Consider the following 17295-nt stretch of genomic DNA (forward strand, 5'->3'; position numbering starts at 1 on the left):
CTAGATGATCTTTCAGGAAGTTTAAAGAAGCCAAGGTGAGCCTTTGTAAAGGTGTCTCAAAGTCATTAAAGCCTAGCTCACTGTGCCCTTGGTCTTTTAAGTCTCCCAGCACTTCCCAAAAACAGTCTGTTTATCTTGTAGGCAGCAGATGACCTGTTCTTGCAGTTCACTCTGTATTCTGGTAGATGAGCTAACATCTAATTCTACCCACAACTCCCAACCAAAGAAGAGGACAACGAGTTCTTTTCCCATCATTGTGAAAGAAATCTTATACTCATTTGGACTTTAATTAAATTTTATCCAGGCATTATCTCTCCCTTTTTCTGTTAGACAATTTTCTCAGTTTCCTGGAAGGGTCCCAGAGTCTGTGGTCTTTCTGCTATTTTTGCCTGTAATTTATAAGAGACCAAACAGAAGTAAATTATCAGCAGCAAGAGGTTGCCTTGGGTCTGGCCGAGCTGGAGCTGATTTTCCACATGGCAGCTCTCCCTGAGCTGCGCTGTGCTGGTACCTAGAAAGGTGCTGCTCACACCCCAGTGTTCTGGCTCTGCCTGAGCAGCGCTGGCACTGCAGCAATGCTGTCTCTCCAACATTCCCCCCTTGGCTGGGAGTGGGCAAGATCTTGGCAGGGGCCATGCCAGGACAGCAGATCCAGCTGACCAAAGGGATGGTCCGTGTCATTATGTTGTCTGCTCAGCAATAAAAGCTAAGAGGAAGAAGGAGGCAGGGGAAATTTGTTATTACACCATTTGTCTTGTCATAACTGCTGTGCCTACTGAAGCCCTGCTTCTTGGGAATTGGCTGGCCAACTCCTGGTGGTGGGAAGTAGAGAATAAGTATTTCCTTTTCCTCTGCTTCCACACATAGCCTTTGCTTTTGTTTTATTTAACTGCCATTATCTTGAGCCACAGGGTTTTCCATTTTATTTTCTCCTTCCCTCCTCATCCTGCTTGAGGGAGAGAGGTGGAGTAGCTTGGTAGGCAGCTGGCGTCCAGCTGAAGGCAGGATGGCTTTTCTCACCATTGTCCAATGTGACAGGATTCTGAGAGTTTAATGCCAGGCAGGTTTTCCTTACTCTAGAAGTTACTGGAGAGCAATTCAGACCTGGGCCATAAGTCAGGTGAAGTTTGTGCATGAACTTCTGGCAGAAATGCTTGAAAGCTTTAGAATGAGCTGATGCCTTTGGAAAGTACCTGGGGTCATAAATTGATAGGTTTTCTCCATTAGCTTCCCAGGAATACCACTGAGGTAAGCTTTTGGTAGAATAAACAAGGGAAAGAGAGAGAGAGGCCAGATTTCCTTCCTGATCCACAAGTCTCATGTTCTGATAACTTCAAGTAAAATAGCCCTAACTATAAAGAAAAACAATTATTGCTCAACTATATACTTAGAACTATTCTCTTGGGTTTAACATTGCATATAAAACAAAGAAAACTTGGGAGAAAAATGTTTTGTGAGTGACTTGCTGCATGTCTTTATCTGACTCTCCAAGCTCTAGGGACACAGAATGGGATGTCTCATATTTCACACCTAGTACAGTTCTAGGATGATCCCTCTCCTTCCATGGAAGCTGAGTCATCACATATAAAACAGGGCAGCTGAATCGCCTCTAGCAATTGTCCATAATAAAGAATCACACAACTACTACCATCATATGAGAACATCTCCACTGGCCATGAATCTCGGTGTTAGGGTCCAATTGTCAGAAATCGTTTCCTAGCTTGCAGGTGCCTAGCATTCACAGAGGCAGAGTCCTAAGGCTAGGGAAGGATTCCGAACAAGTAGCCCTCTTTGGACTAGCATGTGCTTCCCTGTGGGAAAACTTCCTTTCTCTCCTTTACACTGCAGATTCTTTCATAATATGCTCTCAGGAACTGCTGAACTAATCAAAGTAATTGCTCTGCAAAGGCGTGTATACCAACACCAAATCTAATAAAGCAGGAAGACAGCTTCTATAATGTCTAACTTACTTAAAAAATATATGTATTTATTCTATGATTTGATTACTCAGCCAAACATATTACAGGCTCCCCTAAAAATCCCAAAAAGTCAATGCTTCCAGGCTAACTGAAAATTATGTATATTCAGTGCATTGACTTGTTGTTAAGATGAGAGGAAATACAAAGGAAGAAATGTCATCTGTGACCCAGGAAAAAGAACTTTATGTACAAGCTGTATGTAAACAGATTGAGTGTTGGCATTGTCCAAAGCTAAGACATAAAGCAAAAAGGCTCCAAGCAAAGAAAATAAGAATGTCAAGTCAAAGATCACATCTGAGCTAGTATTTATGCTTGTCATGAAGACTGTGTGTCTCAAACTTTATTATGAGTTTGACAAGATCAGTATGTAACTGTGTGCAACTCTTTGAGTACAGAGTTCACACATGGGAGACCTCCCATTGTCTCATTTCTCTGCACATCAATCATTTCTGTACTTTCTGCTCTACTGCTCAATAAGCTTCATTTCAAGATAGTATGAGCCGTTGCCAGTTTCACATTGTGGCTTTCTTTAATGACATCTCCTGACTATTTAGTAGAAAATTTGAAATTATCTTCCAAAAAGATCCCATCCCCCGAAATGTCCAACACTGCTGTTTGCTGCCACATCCTTACAGTGTATGCATACAACTGTGTGTGCACAGAGGGGTGGATTTGGAGTTCACATCAATGTCTTTTGAAGTTCATATATTAATGTCACATCCACCATTGCCCTGATATTCATGTGTCTGATGTCACACAGAGAGAAGAGGGGAAGAGCTCACTCTACAAAGTGACCATATAATCTCAGACACTGGCTAAGGTGAAACTTGTCAGTGGACCTGCCACCTCTGGGTGCAGTTCTTCCACAGCTGCTTTTTACATCTGGCTTGGTTGCATCTACCAATACTGCAGGTCAGGGACATTCCATGAAATCTCTCAGGCTTTCGTAATGGGCCTGCTAATAATTATTCTTAGGGTGTCACGGTTTGAGAGCCTGTAGAGTCAAAGAAGCATCTCTGCTGGCTAATGTTCAGTGGCCTGGTGACAACAAGGATAGTTTTGCTCCTTAAACGACTGTCAAGGGAAACTGCAACACTATAGGTGAGTGCCTTCCATTAGAGGCACAGCTCCCATTCATACAAAGAAGCGCAATCCTTCGGTTAATGGTTAGGTACTGCAGGTGGTCATTTAAGGAGAGGCAAGTGTGCAGAGCTGGGGGAATGCAGTTCCCACCATTACTAACACAGCCTTCTCACAAAGGCTTTCCGGTAACTGTTCACACCATCTATTTTTAATACCAGATGCAGTGAAGCTAATAGCTTGCATCAGGGTCATTTGGACAGTGGGTGGAAGGCCTAAACTCTGTGATACTCAGGCTGCAGTATCTGCTAGAAGAGCATTTTCACACACTGTGCCTAATTTTCTGTTGCAATTAAACTTTGCTTTACAACAGTAACGGGCCTTCAGCTGGGAATACAGCAATTCATCTCTTTGCACAGTGGAATGTAAAGCCAGACTTGTGTGAATGAGAATGTGTACATGTGTACTTTACCTAAACACAACTGAAAAGGAAGCAGTCAACTCTTGAAACAGGTATTTGCTTTTTTCTGCGTAAGGTATTTGCATGTGGTTTTTTTTGGTTTTTTGGTTTTTTAACTAAAGAGCAGAAAAGGATGATGTCAGGTTTTATCCCTGTTTTGTTTATTTTTAGAAGAAGACTGACAAACAACTATGACCTAAATTCTACAAGACAGAAGTGCACACAAGCACATTGTTAAATATCAGAATCTATTTGAGCTCTGACAGTTTCAGCAGAACTGTACACATGCATCTTTTTTAAAAGCAGACTACAAAAAACTAACTCACCAATATGGTGAAAAAGAACTGTATATTTAAGACAGTGAACTCCACCTTTTAACTTCTTTGTCTTCATACAGAGGTAGTGTGTGGGAATAGCATTAAAATTCAGACATAAATTGGTCAAAGGCAAAAACCAGATACCAGCACTTTTAAGTGAGCATCAGTTTTATACTGCCAGTAAAGTGAAGCTGGAATCAGGATGGAACAAGCTGCAAACTGGGCATGTGCGGACTCTGCCCTCTCCCGTATTTAAATGGAAGCCGCTGCTGCTGCCCTTTGCTGAGCTGAGGATGGACTGAAGCAATCTGAAGCTCTAATGAGAAACTCTGCGCTGGATCTCACACCATTCCAAAGAATCTAACTACCTGCTTCATACACACAAAGGTAAAGTGGCTGACTTAAATTCAGAGGACAGCTCTCTTTCTTGGTTTTTGCTTAGATTTTGTTCACCTGAGTAACAAGCCCATTCAGAAGGGGATCTTTTGTTCCTCTGAGGACACCAAGAGCACCAAAACTGTGGAGTCCTTCAATGCATGGAATGACTTGGAGGCCAGTGACTACACACTGATGGATCTACCTCTTAGAACTCCAACAGTAAGTGTTTCCTGTCACTTAAAGCTGTAGTATGTAAATATCTGGCAAGGCTGACATTTATGGGACTGTAAATGGATGGTTAAGGAAGCATGTACACATTTAATTCTGTAATTCAACAGTGAATGACAGAAGAAAACTTTAAAATCTTCTTTTTATTCCTTTAACTATTTCTTTAATCCAGAAAGGGCTGTATGAGCAGTGTTTTTCAGCAGAGTCGCATGGGCAGAAGATAGGCAGGAATGCCTAATGGCAAAGTGCATCAAATATGTTGTGAATTATCAAAACAACATTTGTACATTAAAGTGCTGTTTAGCAGTTCAAACAAAATGCTCTCTTGTGTTGTTATTCAGGGTGGAAATCCCCATCATTTCTGTAAGTGCAGTGGAGTGCTTATGTAAATGTTAAAAGAGTTGTTATGTGCAGTTACCCAAGAAAGTTGTTTGGAAGGTTTTCTCAGGTAAGTGCTATCAAAGCTGTTTCTGAGTTTTTTTTATACTAAAGAGAAAGACATTTTCCTTGGAAGTGTGAAAGTGAGAATCTGTTGTGATGATACTTGAGGATGGACTTTTTTGGGTTTGCTGAAGTTTTTTTCCATCCCACCCCACAAGCCTGAATCAGAGTCAGAAGAGAAGTTCTCTTCCTGATTTGATCTCTCAGAATATTATTAGGACTGCAGGTTTTGTTCATGTGCTGTTTTTACAAAAGTCTGTTTAAACGTTTTTAATGAAAACATGAACCAACCTAATTTTAAAAGTTTTTTAAATCTATTTTTTGATAAAACCTGGATTTCTGCAGTATATTACAGAAAAATAAAGAAGTGTCCTGAGCCAAGGCGCTTACAAGAATAAATTAGATGGAAAACACGTTGAAAAAGGATAGCAGAGCATAGCAGGGGGAGAAAAGGGACTGGAGAGTGCATGGTAAAATGGAAAAAGATTCTGGGGACACATTGATTTACACTGCAAAATTAAAAATTGATCTTTTCTGTATTCGGAACTGATTAGTTGTCCCTTTTCTGTCCCAAGGTCAAGTATTTGCATTGCCAAAATTTTGCATTTTAACTTGACACAAAGACTGGCTTAAGAGAGTTTCAGGAGCGAAAGCAGTGTTTGCTGCTTGTGGCTGAGATTAAATCTGTGAGATAGGATGCAAAATCTGCTATCCAAATTACTCAACAGGAAAAGCATCATCTATGGAAAGCCCTGCTGTCTACTGGAAAGAGGGCTTAGCAGTTAGCGTCACCCTGCTGAAACCATAATTGAGGGGGGATTACACTCCTGTCTGTGCTGCCTGTCATCACAGAGCAAGTGCCCACAGAGGCAAGCTCAGAAATCAGAGCAAGGGCCTCTAAATGAAAGTAAGTGCTATCAGTTGTTTGAGGCCTCTTGTAGGTAGGCAGTATAAGCACCACACAAGGAACCCCAGGAAATTACAGTGTTTCTGGTCAGATAATTTTTCTGAACTATGTAACTTGTTGTAATGTAAAAGGCTAACACTGTCATTGGTTGCCTAAGTCATACTGTGTAAATAAGTGGCTTCCTTAGCTGCATTTGTAGGAAAATTAAGAACAAAGAAACTTGTTATATTGCCAAAGTTCACATTGGATGGCCAAAAGATGCAACGTTTTGGAGCTAGGCTCTATTCTACTATAATGTTCTTCCTGCAAAACCAGTGCCTACAGTTTGAAGTGAGATGAATTCATAAAAGCAACCATGTAGCACTCCCTATTTTCTTTCCCCTTTTGTTGTTTTGTTTTACACCAAATTAGAGACAATCCTTCTGCCATGTTCAGGCAGAAGTAGCTGAAAAAATGTCTTTGATATAGTTTTTCTGCTCCTGGCTTTGGAATTGATGTCATATCAATCAATCAGAATCAGCGCTGAAATATGTTCAAATGCCCAAATGACCTTATGAAGATTTTTCCTTTCCCCATAGCTATAACTAAACCTGATCTTATGGTCTTGCCATTGTGAGACTGTGAGGAATGGGCTATATCAGATATGATTTATATTTGCAATGTGTATTGGCTTACATGGCCTTGCTCCTACCATTATCACTGTTAGCTTTAGTAGGACTTCAGAAATAAACATCTCCAAGTGAACGGTAATTAAGTGATATGATTTTATGTCCTCACTCTGAAAAAGAACAGATTTTTTTTTTTTCCTCAGTCATGGCTGAATTCTATTTTTTGAATGTTCTCTTTCTATCACTTATACACAAATACTTTTCTCATGCTATGGGGATGTGTGTTGGACTTCCAAAAATGGTGTATCTTCAACCAGAAGTTATTCAGAGGTTAGCTGCTTTAGTTCATTTGGGGTTTTTTATTTAATCAATTATGAAGTAACTATTTAGAAAACATTCTCTGTATGATAAATTGATTCCCAAGACAAAACAGGCACAGGCATCAAATATTCCTGGGTTTTAATAGCTGATCTAGACTTCCTTGTTACCTGGACAAATCACATGGGAATCATGATTTTGGTTTGGATTGCAAAGGAGTTCCTTTATCCTTTCAAATGTCCTCACGTTAGTGTCTTGGAGGGTCTTGACAAACTTCATGGTGAAATACAAGTTCTGCCCTATGTGCCTTAATGGATCCGCCCTGTGGCTGATTAATTTTTACTTCCTTCTCTGCTAGCACTGAGCCTTAGTCTGTCTCTTCCTAAAGAAGCAAGCTGGTTCCTCAGATTGTCCCTCAAGGAAGAATTCTGCCTCCCTCGCAAGCAGCTGTGGCAGCAGGTCATAAATATAGAATAATGAGGCTCCATATTGTGCTGCAGCAAGGATTTAGGCATATTTATCTATAAAACATTTGCTTTTCTGCAAACTCCCAGAAAGCATCTTAGGCTTCTAAGTCTCAGACAAATTTACTGCATGACAACTGAACACACAATTCTGTTTTAGCTGTTTTGTTGTAGGCAGTAGACACATATTCCTTCAGGGAAAACTGAGCATTTTAAGGAGGCCAACTTCATTAAACCTAGCTGCTTCCCTCTACTCTAGTGCTTCCACAAGGACACACTTGAACCTGCTGAAAAAAGCCCATTGACACAGAGCAACTCCATAACTTCTTGACTCTGCATCTGTTGAGGGAAATGACAGAGTAGGATTTAGTAAAGGATTACACCTATATATGGAGGATTAAAATTCATGGAGGCCTAAGATTTTCCTTTCCAGTGGATAATAACGCTGTTTTAAGGTACAAACCAATTACTAAGACTCTTCCTAAAGTTAAATTCCCACATCACTGTTCAGTATGCACGTTTGGTATACCTGTGGAATGCCCAGTCCTGACTAAAAGCTGGCTGGTGTTTCATCAGGGATGCTCATCTGAACCAGTGTGGCACTTCTCAAATTGGTTCTGCAAAACTATAGTGTAAATTAATAATAAATGATAAATTATATGCCTTCCAGAGATTAAAAACATAAATTCTTACACAGCTCTAGCAAAAGGCCTGTTTTCATACACGCCCAAACAAAGCTTTAAAACCTGCTTTTAATCTTGACTAAAGGTTGAGAGAGTTGAGTTTGTTGAGCCTGGGGAAGAGATAGCTTTGATGAGACCTTAGAACAGCCTTCCAGTACCTAAAGGGACTACAAGAAAATTAGAGGGGGAAATTTTACAAGAACACAGTGGTAAGACAAGGGGTAATGTGTTCAAACTGAAAGAGAGTAGGTTTCAATTACATATTAGGGAGAAACATCTGTGAGGATGTGAGGCTCTGGAACACATTGCCCAGAGAAGCTGAGGATGCCTCATCCCTGGGAGTGCTCAAGGCCAGGCTGGATGGGGCTCTGAGTAACCTGGGATAGTGGAAGGTGTTCCTGCCCATGGCTAGGGAGCTTGCGGATCTTTAAGGTCCCTTCTAACCGAAACCGTTCTGTGATCCTATGAACACCCCCAAGACCCTCTCCCCAGGGCTGTTCCCAATCTCTTTTTCACCCAGACTGTGTTTGTGCTTGGGATTGTCCTGACCCACACAGAGGACCTTACAGGTGGCCTTGTTGAACTTAATGAGGTCTGCATGGTCCCACCTCCCAAGCCTGTTCAGGTCTGTCTCCAGGATGGAATCTCTTCCCTCTGACACGTCAACTGCACCACACAGCAGGGTGTCATCAGCAAAGCTGCTGAGAGTGCCCTCCATCCCACTGTCCATACTGCCAACAAAATGTCAAAGAGTGCCAGCCTCAGTCCAAATATCTTCGTTACGAGGTGTTTATAGAAAGAAGGCTGAACAGAAAACATGCAAGGCAACACTGCTGTGTATTATCACTGCAATTGAAATAGTTGTTCAGAGCATTCTCGAAGGACAAGTGCTACAATATGGATTGCAGCAGGGGGATTTTTATTCTCCCCTGCCAACCAAGTACTTGTACTGTGCAGCGACAACAGAAGACAGAATAAAAACAGGGCTAATGCACTGGAGAAACTAAATAGAGAAAGGCTTTGGGAATTATCTGATTTCTTGATTATCCTGCTGACCTGATTTTCTCAAGCACTATCTTTTTCTTCCTGTCTTTTCTTTTGATTCCTGCAGAAGACACGGGGCTGAACTTGATACAGGCACATAATTTTGTCTTCTACTAAGAAAGCTGTGTGTTATGCAACTTAGTGAAAGATTTGAAGTGTTTAGGCATGATCTTATGCCTTCTGGATCAACTAATACCTTTCTTTGATGTAATGAATAATAATTGTATTTCCAATGAAAATAGAAAACCTGCCTTTTTTTTTTTTATATAAAAACTTTGATTTTTATCTCTTGGAGAACAGCTGAGTTGTATCCAAGGCCTACAGGAAGTCCACACTAAAGTGCTAATTTATTCCTTTTGCCACGTACCTTTTCCTGATTATGCATGTAGTTTTATAAATTATGCCCTAGCACTGCTCCAGTATAAATATTATTCCTTTATTTTTTCTCACATTTGATATTTTTGTTGACTCTGAACTTGTTTCATTAATGAATAAGTAATTTTAAAGTCTTCTACTTTGCCTTAACTAACCTTGCCTCTCTTGTGATTTCTCCATTTATTTATATTTACCTTTCAATTTTTCCCATGTCCTTAGTGCTCCACAAATTTAATTCAAATTAAAGCCACTTTAACATGTTCTTTGTAGCCAAACCAAGCTCCTTTAAGTTGCTTCATTTCTATTATATTGATCCAGTTCTGATTAAATGGGTAACTATAGGGAAAAAAAAATCAGACCTCTCCATTCCATGAATAATTGTAATTATCTCTCTGCAGAACAGGTGTTTAAAAATGTTCTAGCCACAAGACCAAGGAGAAATAAGACCAACCCTGACCAAATAACACCTGATCTCATTTACTTGAAAGTGTTTTATCTCAAACTCTCCCTTATCCACTTGCTATTAGTATGGGATTATTTTTGTTAGTTTACCAGCAGCGTGTTGAGCACAGCAGTTTCTAGCTGGGCGAGATGCCCATTGATGTTCATGATGTTATGCTGACTTCCACTTTGCTGCATGAACCTGAACTATAAATGCTATGATACTGTCATTCTGTTAGTGTATCAAACTTAACATTTTGCTTCAATTACAATAACAGCCAGAACTACGTTTTCTTTTTCTAAGACCAGAATATTTGTCCAGCATTTCATTGCTGCTAATGTAGGAACCCAGGGAGTGCACTCTGGTGGTTGAGGATTGCTGTGGGCAGATCTTCAGCACACAAAGCAATCTCATCCAGAATTCCAGGCACTCCCTGGGGTTCACCTCCTGCTGCTGGGCTGGCACATTGGTTTTAAACCCACACTGCCTGTAATAACCACAGCCCAACCTCACAGATGTATTTAGAAGTAACGTCTGCCTCTATTGTCAAAAAATACCCATTTCCAATACTGCAATCTTCAGGCTTGGCTACTGAATTTTGCTGTGAGTAATTAACTGATTAAGACACAAATGCTTCAATCAAAGTTGTCTATGAAATACTTCACAGATAGCAAAATACCTTGGTCCAGGCAAACCTCAACCAGAACTGGTGTGGAAACCAGGCATAAAGTATAAAGGATTTTGTTTTTCTGATCCTTAATTTAGTTTCCAAAAGACTCGTTCAAACTTCCAGGCTTCTGGTAATCAGCTCTTGAGGGTGACTCAAAATTCAGTGTTATTCAGTGGGGCAAAAAGAAGTGACCATACTGCTAAAGGAGTAAATGCCAATTTATCCATAGAACATTTCTTAGAGGAGTCTGGCCCGTGATGCCAGAGGACAATGGAAATTGTACTTCACAGGTACAGAAATTTTCCTGAAATTAAATCTATAGGAAACTTACTTTTTGTTAAATGCTGCATTACCTGATAACAGATGCAATGAAACAGGTCCCTTCCTGTCTCTTTCTGTCCTCTAGATCCTTATTTTTCTTTTGGGAGAGAATTTTCTTCTGGCTTTTTTTCACCAAAATTGTAAGTTGACAGTAAGCATACAGACCATCCTTTGCCCTTTGCACTGCTGATGGCACATTTATCCCCCAAAGATGATCAATGGTAAATGGAATTTGAATTTATACTGACTTTTTTTGCTTCTTGTCTTTTTGCTTTCTTGACCATTTTCCCTTCTAGAGAAGCACCTGCCAGCTTATTCAGAAAAGTTTGGCAATATACCTATGACTTCCTTTTTGCTCCACAGAAGATGACAGTGGAAGATGTTCCTGGTGCCTTTCCCACAGTGGATGTCCCAGATCACGCCCATTATACCATTGGAGTTGTCATTCTTATTGTGGGGATTACAGGAACTCTGGGTAATTTCCTGGTCTTCTATGCTTTCTGCAGGTACCTTTTCAATGTCTTTTAAAATATTCAAATGTATGAACTTGAGCTGTATCCCGTGAGCTGCAAACGCTGTCCAGGAATACTATCTGACTACTTTACAGGCAGAGTAAAATGCACCAAGAGACTGCAGGATAGCTGTAGGAAAAGAGTGGCAACCTGCCATTTCCCTCTGACTTCTTCCTACTAACCACAGCCATAGCAAAACTGTCAGCAAGATTGCAAAGAACCACCCTGACATCCCAAGCAATAGAAATGCAGCCAAAGCAGAAATATTACAGTGAATTTTTTAAACTGGCTGTGTCTGCATTGAACTGATGGGCTGGCTTGCATCTCTATACCTCACACATCTGCTCTATTTTAGATGTTTCTTTCCTCCTGTTTCTTACTGGTCAGTTTCTTTCTTCCCCCCTGTTCATTAGCGGCCATGTCCCATTTTCTTCACATTTTCCAATACTTGGCTTGTTTCCTTTTAACTAAAGCTGCATTCCAACTTTTCTATCTGAGGGAAATTGGATCTCTGACAACAATGTCATGTGCTCACCGTTCCTGTTCACTCCTCATTCTGCGTCTGATTTGCCACACTGGGACAGAGCATTGACATGATGTTCAAGCCAGTGAACTTTTACTGTGTGATTGGTCTTCAGGCACTAATGTTAATAAACCAAAATAACAGCAACAAATTATAGGATAATTTGGCTGTGTTAACTTAGATCACTGGAGTGTAGATGAAAGTTGTCTTGGTCTCAAGCCTGTATTTATGGGCAGTAGGTTTCAGCACATTCATTCAGAGTAGATACCAACACTTAAGTGAGAATGACAGCAGCCTTAAGAAGAGAAAAGATGTTGGCATGCAGATCAGGTATGCGAGGATGAAGTACATGAGCCAGTGCAGCTCTCTGGCTGGTCCCATACAGGATATCCAGTTCCACTGGAGGACACAGTTTGTCTTCATTTGAAGGTGATATGAAGACAGAAAGGGATGCTGATAAGTAATGAGTACATCAGGAATTCAGAAAACAGTTTAGGTGCTTACAAAGCAGCCTCAGGTAATGACAAACCATAAAAGAACCAGCTGCCTGAAGCAGAAATATGTTCAGTGACTTCACAGACTACAAACGAATACACACAACCCAAAAGCATCTATTAATAATACTTCCCTGCTCCTGAATTGACAGAAAGGGTACAGTGGTTCTAGTGATTGATTCTGGACCAGCACAAAAAATCATGCTTTTTTCACCTATTTTTCAATTATGTCTAAGACTGAATTTGAGAAAGGAGCTAACACTGAGCCCCAAAGTGAAGAGCCCTCGGTTGAGGTTTTCTGGGCATCCCTTAAAACACGGCACTGAAATATTATGAATAACAAAAGCAGGCAGAATACACTGAAGGCTGCTTATTGCTGTTTTAGAGACAGAGTCTGGGCCAGTGAAACGAGTGTCACAGAGAAGAAGTGATTTAAACAAAATGCTTGATGTGGTTCATAGTGAGTTTGCTTAATCCCTGTTGCTTAACGCGGCCCAGATCGGGACATCTATAATGTCCATCAACTTAACTTCCTGTTCATTGTGGACATGCAGTGCTCTGGTTAGAACATTTAAAGAACAGCGTGATTTATCCCCATCACTGAACTGCTTATCAAAACAATCCTGTAAAGTACACAGGAGTATAAGGGTGTAAAACTGAGCCTTGCTTATGTTCCCTCATGATGGAAATGAGAATCACTCTGCTTTAGATTACCATGTAGTGCTCCCTGTATTTGTGAGCTCACAGGAATGAGTAACAGCATAATTAACAGTGTAGCAGTGTTTACCAACATTTCTTCTGATCTCTGTAGGAGTAGGAGCCTTCGGACTCCAGCCAACATTCTCATCATCAATCTAGCTATTAGTGACTTCATGATGTCCATTACACAGTCTCCAGTTTTTTTCACCAGCAGCCTCTACAAACGCTGGATTTTTGGTGAGAAAGGTTTGTAAATATTTTTCTAATATTTCACTATGTATGTTCTTACCATAGTGGCAGTTAATCTATCTACCCTCAGGTACTCTTGCAATATTGAAACAAACATTTCCCTGAATATTTGTGTCCATGTGCAATAAATACACTGCCATCTTGAGAGGAAAATTATATTAATGGGATAGATACAAAGACACCACTGTCAACATGAGGCACTGCACTGATCTTCTTGCCAGTGTTCTTCCCGAATCACCTCATGACTTACTGTCGGAGTCCTCTCACAAAGAAGCACCCCTCTCAGCACACCAGCTTAAAAGCCCTTCTAAATAACCTGCTCTGGGACTTGCACCTGGCATAGTGAGGCAAGAAAGCCTGGAAAATCTATTTTTCACAAGAGAAATGTTAACACTTACTGTGTAGTAAGAAAATGTGGAATGAAGGTGCTTTCGCTCTTCCAATATAACTGTTATAAGAGGAAGACTAGTCTTTGCCTCTTGAACAGGTAACTGACAGAAACTCAGAAGTAAAATTTCTATTTTGATCTCTGATGACCAAAATCATATTTTATTTCCATTAAGTGTTCACTTGCATATGTTAAAACTAATCCAAACCACTGCTTTTAATCATTAGGTTGTTTGAACAATTAAGATTACTCATTAATGTATTCATAGTCTGAATATTTACTTCAGCTAAATTACTCATTAATGTATTCATATTTACTTCAGTTTTGCTGCCCTTGAGATATGAACAGCACCAAAGTAACTGTATCCCACTGTTAAGCAAATCATCTGCTTCTATGGGACTTGCAGTAAAACTGGAGTTTGACGAGATATTAATGGACTGCTGAAATGATCCCACTAGAAAAATCAGAAATCAATGAGTGAAAATATGTTAAGTATTACTGTCTCCAGCAATGGAAGCAAACAAAATCTTTGAAGTTTATCTCCATGGATAATGTAATTAGCAAGACACACAGCAGCTTTGAAGTAGCATTATAGCTGCAGGAAAACTCAAGTTTCATTGCTTTACAAATTCCAGAAGACATTAGCTCATAGGAAACACAGACTTGAACTCTCCTAGAAATAATTACCATGGGTAGATTAATTTCACTGCTACTTCTGTCATCTTCATTGCAAGGCTGTGAGCTGTATGCCTTCTGCGGAGCTCTTTTTGGCATTACATCTATGATCACTTTGATGGTGATTGCCTTGGACAGATATTTTGTCATCACTAAACCTCTGGCTTCTGTTGGAGTGACGTCAAAGAAGAAGGCCCTAGTAATCCTGGTAGGAGTCTGGCTGTACTCTTTGGCTTGGAGCCTCCCACCCTTCTTTGGATGGAGTAAGTGAACTGGAATAAAACTTTTTTGCCTTCATAGTATCGGATTAAAGAGCAGTTAAAGGTACAGAAGAGGGTTGAGTTAATAGCTCGCATGTGCAGCTTGAATAGACCAATTTGAAAAAGAAATTAAATACATGTGGAAACTGAAGATCTCTAATCAAAAGAAAAGCATGGAGTGGGCAGTACAGCACATTATATGACAGTGGTACTTTTCCTTAAGCACATTACTTGCTGCATAAAGAACAGTAGATAAATTCATAGCCAAAATTTATGAAGGATGTACCTGCTCATTATCCCATGTCTACTTCTATTGAATCAAATTCAACAATACATAAGTTAAATAAATGTATTTGTGTTATTTCTGATGAATTTTCATCCCCAAAGGTGCTAAGACAGCAGTGTCAATCTAATTCTTTTTAATCACATAAAGAGGAATAGTCTGAGCATTTGTGCCAGGAGATCTTCAGTAAGTCCTGACTGTGCTCTGGATGGACAAATTGCACTTGGTGCTGTCCACATTCTCCATTCCGTCACTGGTGTTGTCACTGGCTTCCAATAAGCATGGTATTTGGTAGTAACTAAAATGCTTTTGCAAATGTGAATTTTACACGTGGAAATTGGAACATTCATACAGCACCTTGATCATTGCAATTTGTGACAAAGTGAGTTTCTGTTATTCCCCCTCATTGGAATCTGCCTCACTATCATTAAGTTTATTTCCTGAGAATCACCAGTTGCAGTCACTAAGTTAGAATGAACTCATCACTCAAAACCCCAGCCCACCATTATGCTCCCTAATTCCAGAAGAGAAGGTGTCTGCCAGCTGAGGTGAGAACATGGGCATGTTTGACTAGTACAGGATGCAACCACCAACTCAGGTACCGAGTAGAATTTCAGCAGTTTTGTTATTGGGATATTATTGCCATTCTGGTCCCCCTAAACATGAAGCATGCTTAAGCAGGCAAACTGCAGTACTGACAGAAACAGTCTTTAGTTGAGTGAGGAGCTGTTAGAATAGCAAAATGACAACATAGCCTTAGATTACATATTTTCAGTTGAAGAAGGTGGAATAATTGCTTGAGGGGTGTTATTATCTTGTAATTAGATTGTAATAGTGCCCACAGTATGAACTCTCACACTGTAATTAGATGCATTTGAGAACATCTGGTGCAATATTTTTAAGAGCGGAACAGAAAATACCAGCGTAAACAGTTAAAATTAAAATTCCAAAGTAAAAAGATGTTGCTATTGCAAATTTATTTACTTAACAGACTGAAACAGTTCCTTTAAAGAGAACACACATTATTTCAGGCAGGACATGCTTTTGGTTCTTTTTTTTTTTTTTTTTTCCTTCTACTCTGCTTTACTTCATGGCAAAATAATTTGGTCTACATAATAAATCTTCCTCCTTTGCCCAGTAAATTTCATCTGCACATGCTTAGAAAAGTGGTACCTGGAGCAATTGGTTTGACTCCTCAAGAAGTATGCAATTTGACAGGAAATTGAGACACTTAAAAACAATACAGGTCTGGTCCAAGACCCAAATAAGTATTTGGGGAGATTCCATTTGACTAGGATAAGTTTTAAGTAATATTCAAGACTGAAGCAAAATTATTCAATTTTCTGAAGACTTAGACTGCAAAATATAAATACAACAGGGAAACAAAATAGAAGAAAATATAAAAGTCCCTTACATTAAGAATTTTTTATCCTTTTAAACCCTTTTTTTTTCCCCTTTCAGAGAATAGGACTAAATCCCATGTTATTCTGAGTTTCTTCTCTAACTTCTGCACTCAGAACAACAATCACTTCATGGTTTATGCCTTGTCCTGTCTTCCTTTCCAGGTGCCTATGTTCCTGAGGGTTTGCTGACTTCGTGTTCCTGGGACTACATGACTTTCACACCATCAGTCCGTGCCTACACCATGCTGCTTTTCTGCTTTGTCTTTTTCATTCCTTTGATTGCTATTATATACAGCTATGTCGCTATCTTTGAGGCTATCAAGAAGGCCAACAAGTAAGTAGCCAACAGCCCTAAATTTTTATCCTTGTGCTTGAGTGACTGTTTGTTTTCTCAAAACAAAGAAAGGAAGAACAGAAGGAAATTGGGACATTTCTCACACTTATTTTGTAAGCACAACTGAAACAAAACCAAATGAGAATTCTGTCAATAGTCAGTATGGTAAGAAGTATGACTCTTAGAAGGGCCATTCCTGAATTTAGGCCTGAGCTTATCAGAATATTATCTAATGACATGGAAAAGGGTACAGAAATTAACCAACCAGAATAAAAACAAAACAGGACCTCAGAAACGCCTAATGACAATGTATCAATAACTATTTCACAGAAAAAATAGATGGAATAATATAGATTTTAAAATAATATAAATTTTAAAGTATATTATATTTATAATGTAATATATTTTAAGGTTTTTTTAAGAGTAAAGGGTGAAAAGGAAGTTAAAGATTTAATAGCAGGATTCTGAAACAAAAAGCTGTTGCTTTGAAAGTGAAGGACAACCTGCCACTCCTTGTGCTATCTGTAGGTACCAGTCCCATAGAACCCAGCAGATCTGGTCACGTAGCTCAGAAGCACAAAGTGACAGCATAGTAGCAAAACCAGGACCCAAGGATGCAAAGACTCCTCTAGCTTTAACTCAGCATTATTGAATTGGCTTGAACACCTGCTTTATGTGGAAAACCTTTTTGTACAGGACTATTTTTTTTCTTTGAAGCACATGTGGATTTTGTATTGATTAGTGCAACAGAAGTACATCA

General features: G+C 39.6%; 2 protein-coding genes across 22 annotated transcripts in view; one reads left to right on the plus strand and one right to left on the minus strand.

Annotated features, from left to right (window-relative positions):
* WAPL (WAPL cohesin release factor) overlaps positions 1 to 17295 on the minus strand; it is a 126817-nt gene that overhangs the window by 94166 nt on the left and 15356 nt on the right. The gene's annotated exons all lie outside the window — the stretch shown is intronic.
* Positions 1 to 17295, plus strand: part of OPN4 (opsin 4) — a 40997-nt gene that overhangs the window by 13511 nt on the left and 10191 nt on the right. For 2 of the 21 annotated variants that reach the window (XM_040070610.2, XM_058421463.1), the window contains exons 2-8: positions 3433 to 3572; positions 3691 to 4433; positions 4784 to 4890; positions 11079 to 11221; positions 13056 to 13189; positions 14315 to 14518; positions 16364 to 16535. In XM_040070610.2, coding sequence (XP_039926544.1) covers positions 4849 to 4890; positions 11079 to 11221; positions 13056 to 13189; positions 14315 to 14518; positions 16364 to 16535 — 695 coding nt within the window. In that variant the 5' untranslated portion in view covers positions 3433 to 3572; positions 3691 to 4433; positions 4784 to 4848. Of the gene's footprint in view, positions 1 to 2748; positions 2892 to 3432; positions 3573 to 3690; positions 4434 to 4783; positions 4891 to 10831; positions 10856 to 11011; positions 11222 to 13055; positions 13190 to 14314; positions 14519 to 16363; positions 16536 to 17295 lie in introns of those variants that run through there. The other 19 variants (XM_040070613.2, XM_040070612.2, XM_040070616.2 and 16 more) reach the window with 19 other exon arrangements.

This window comes from Hirundo rustica, chromosome 8 (genome assembly GCF_015227805.2).
Source record: "Hirundo rustica isolate bHirRus1 chromosome 8, bHirRus1.pri.v3, whole genome shotgun sequence".
In the NCBI taxonomy this organism is placed as follows: domain Eukaryota; kingdom Metazoa; phylum Chordata; class Aves; order Passeriformes; family Hirundinidae; genus Hirundo; species Hirundo rustica.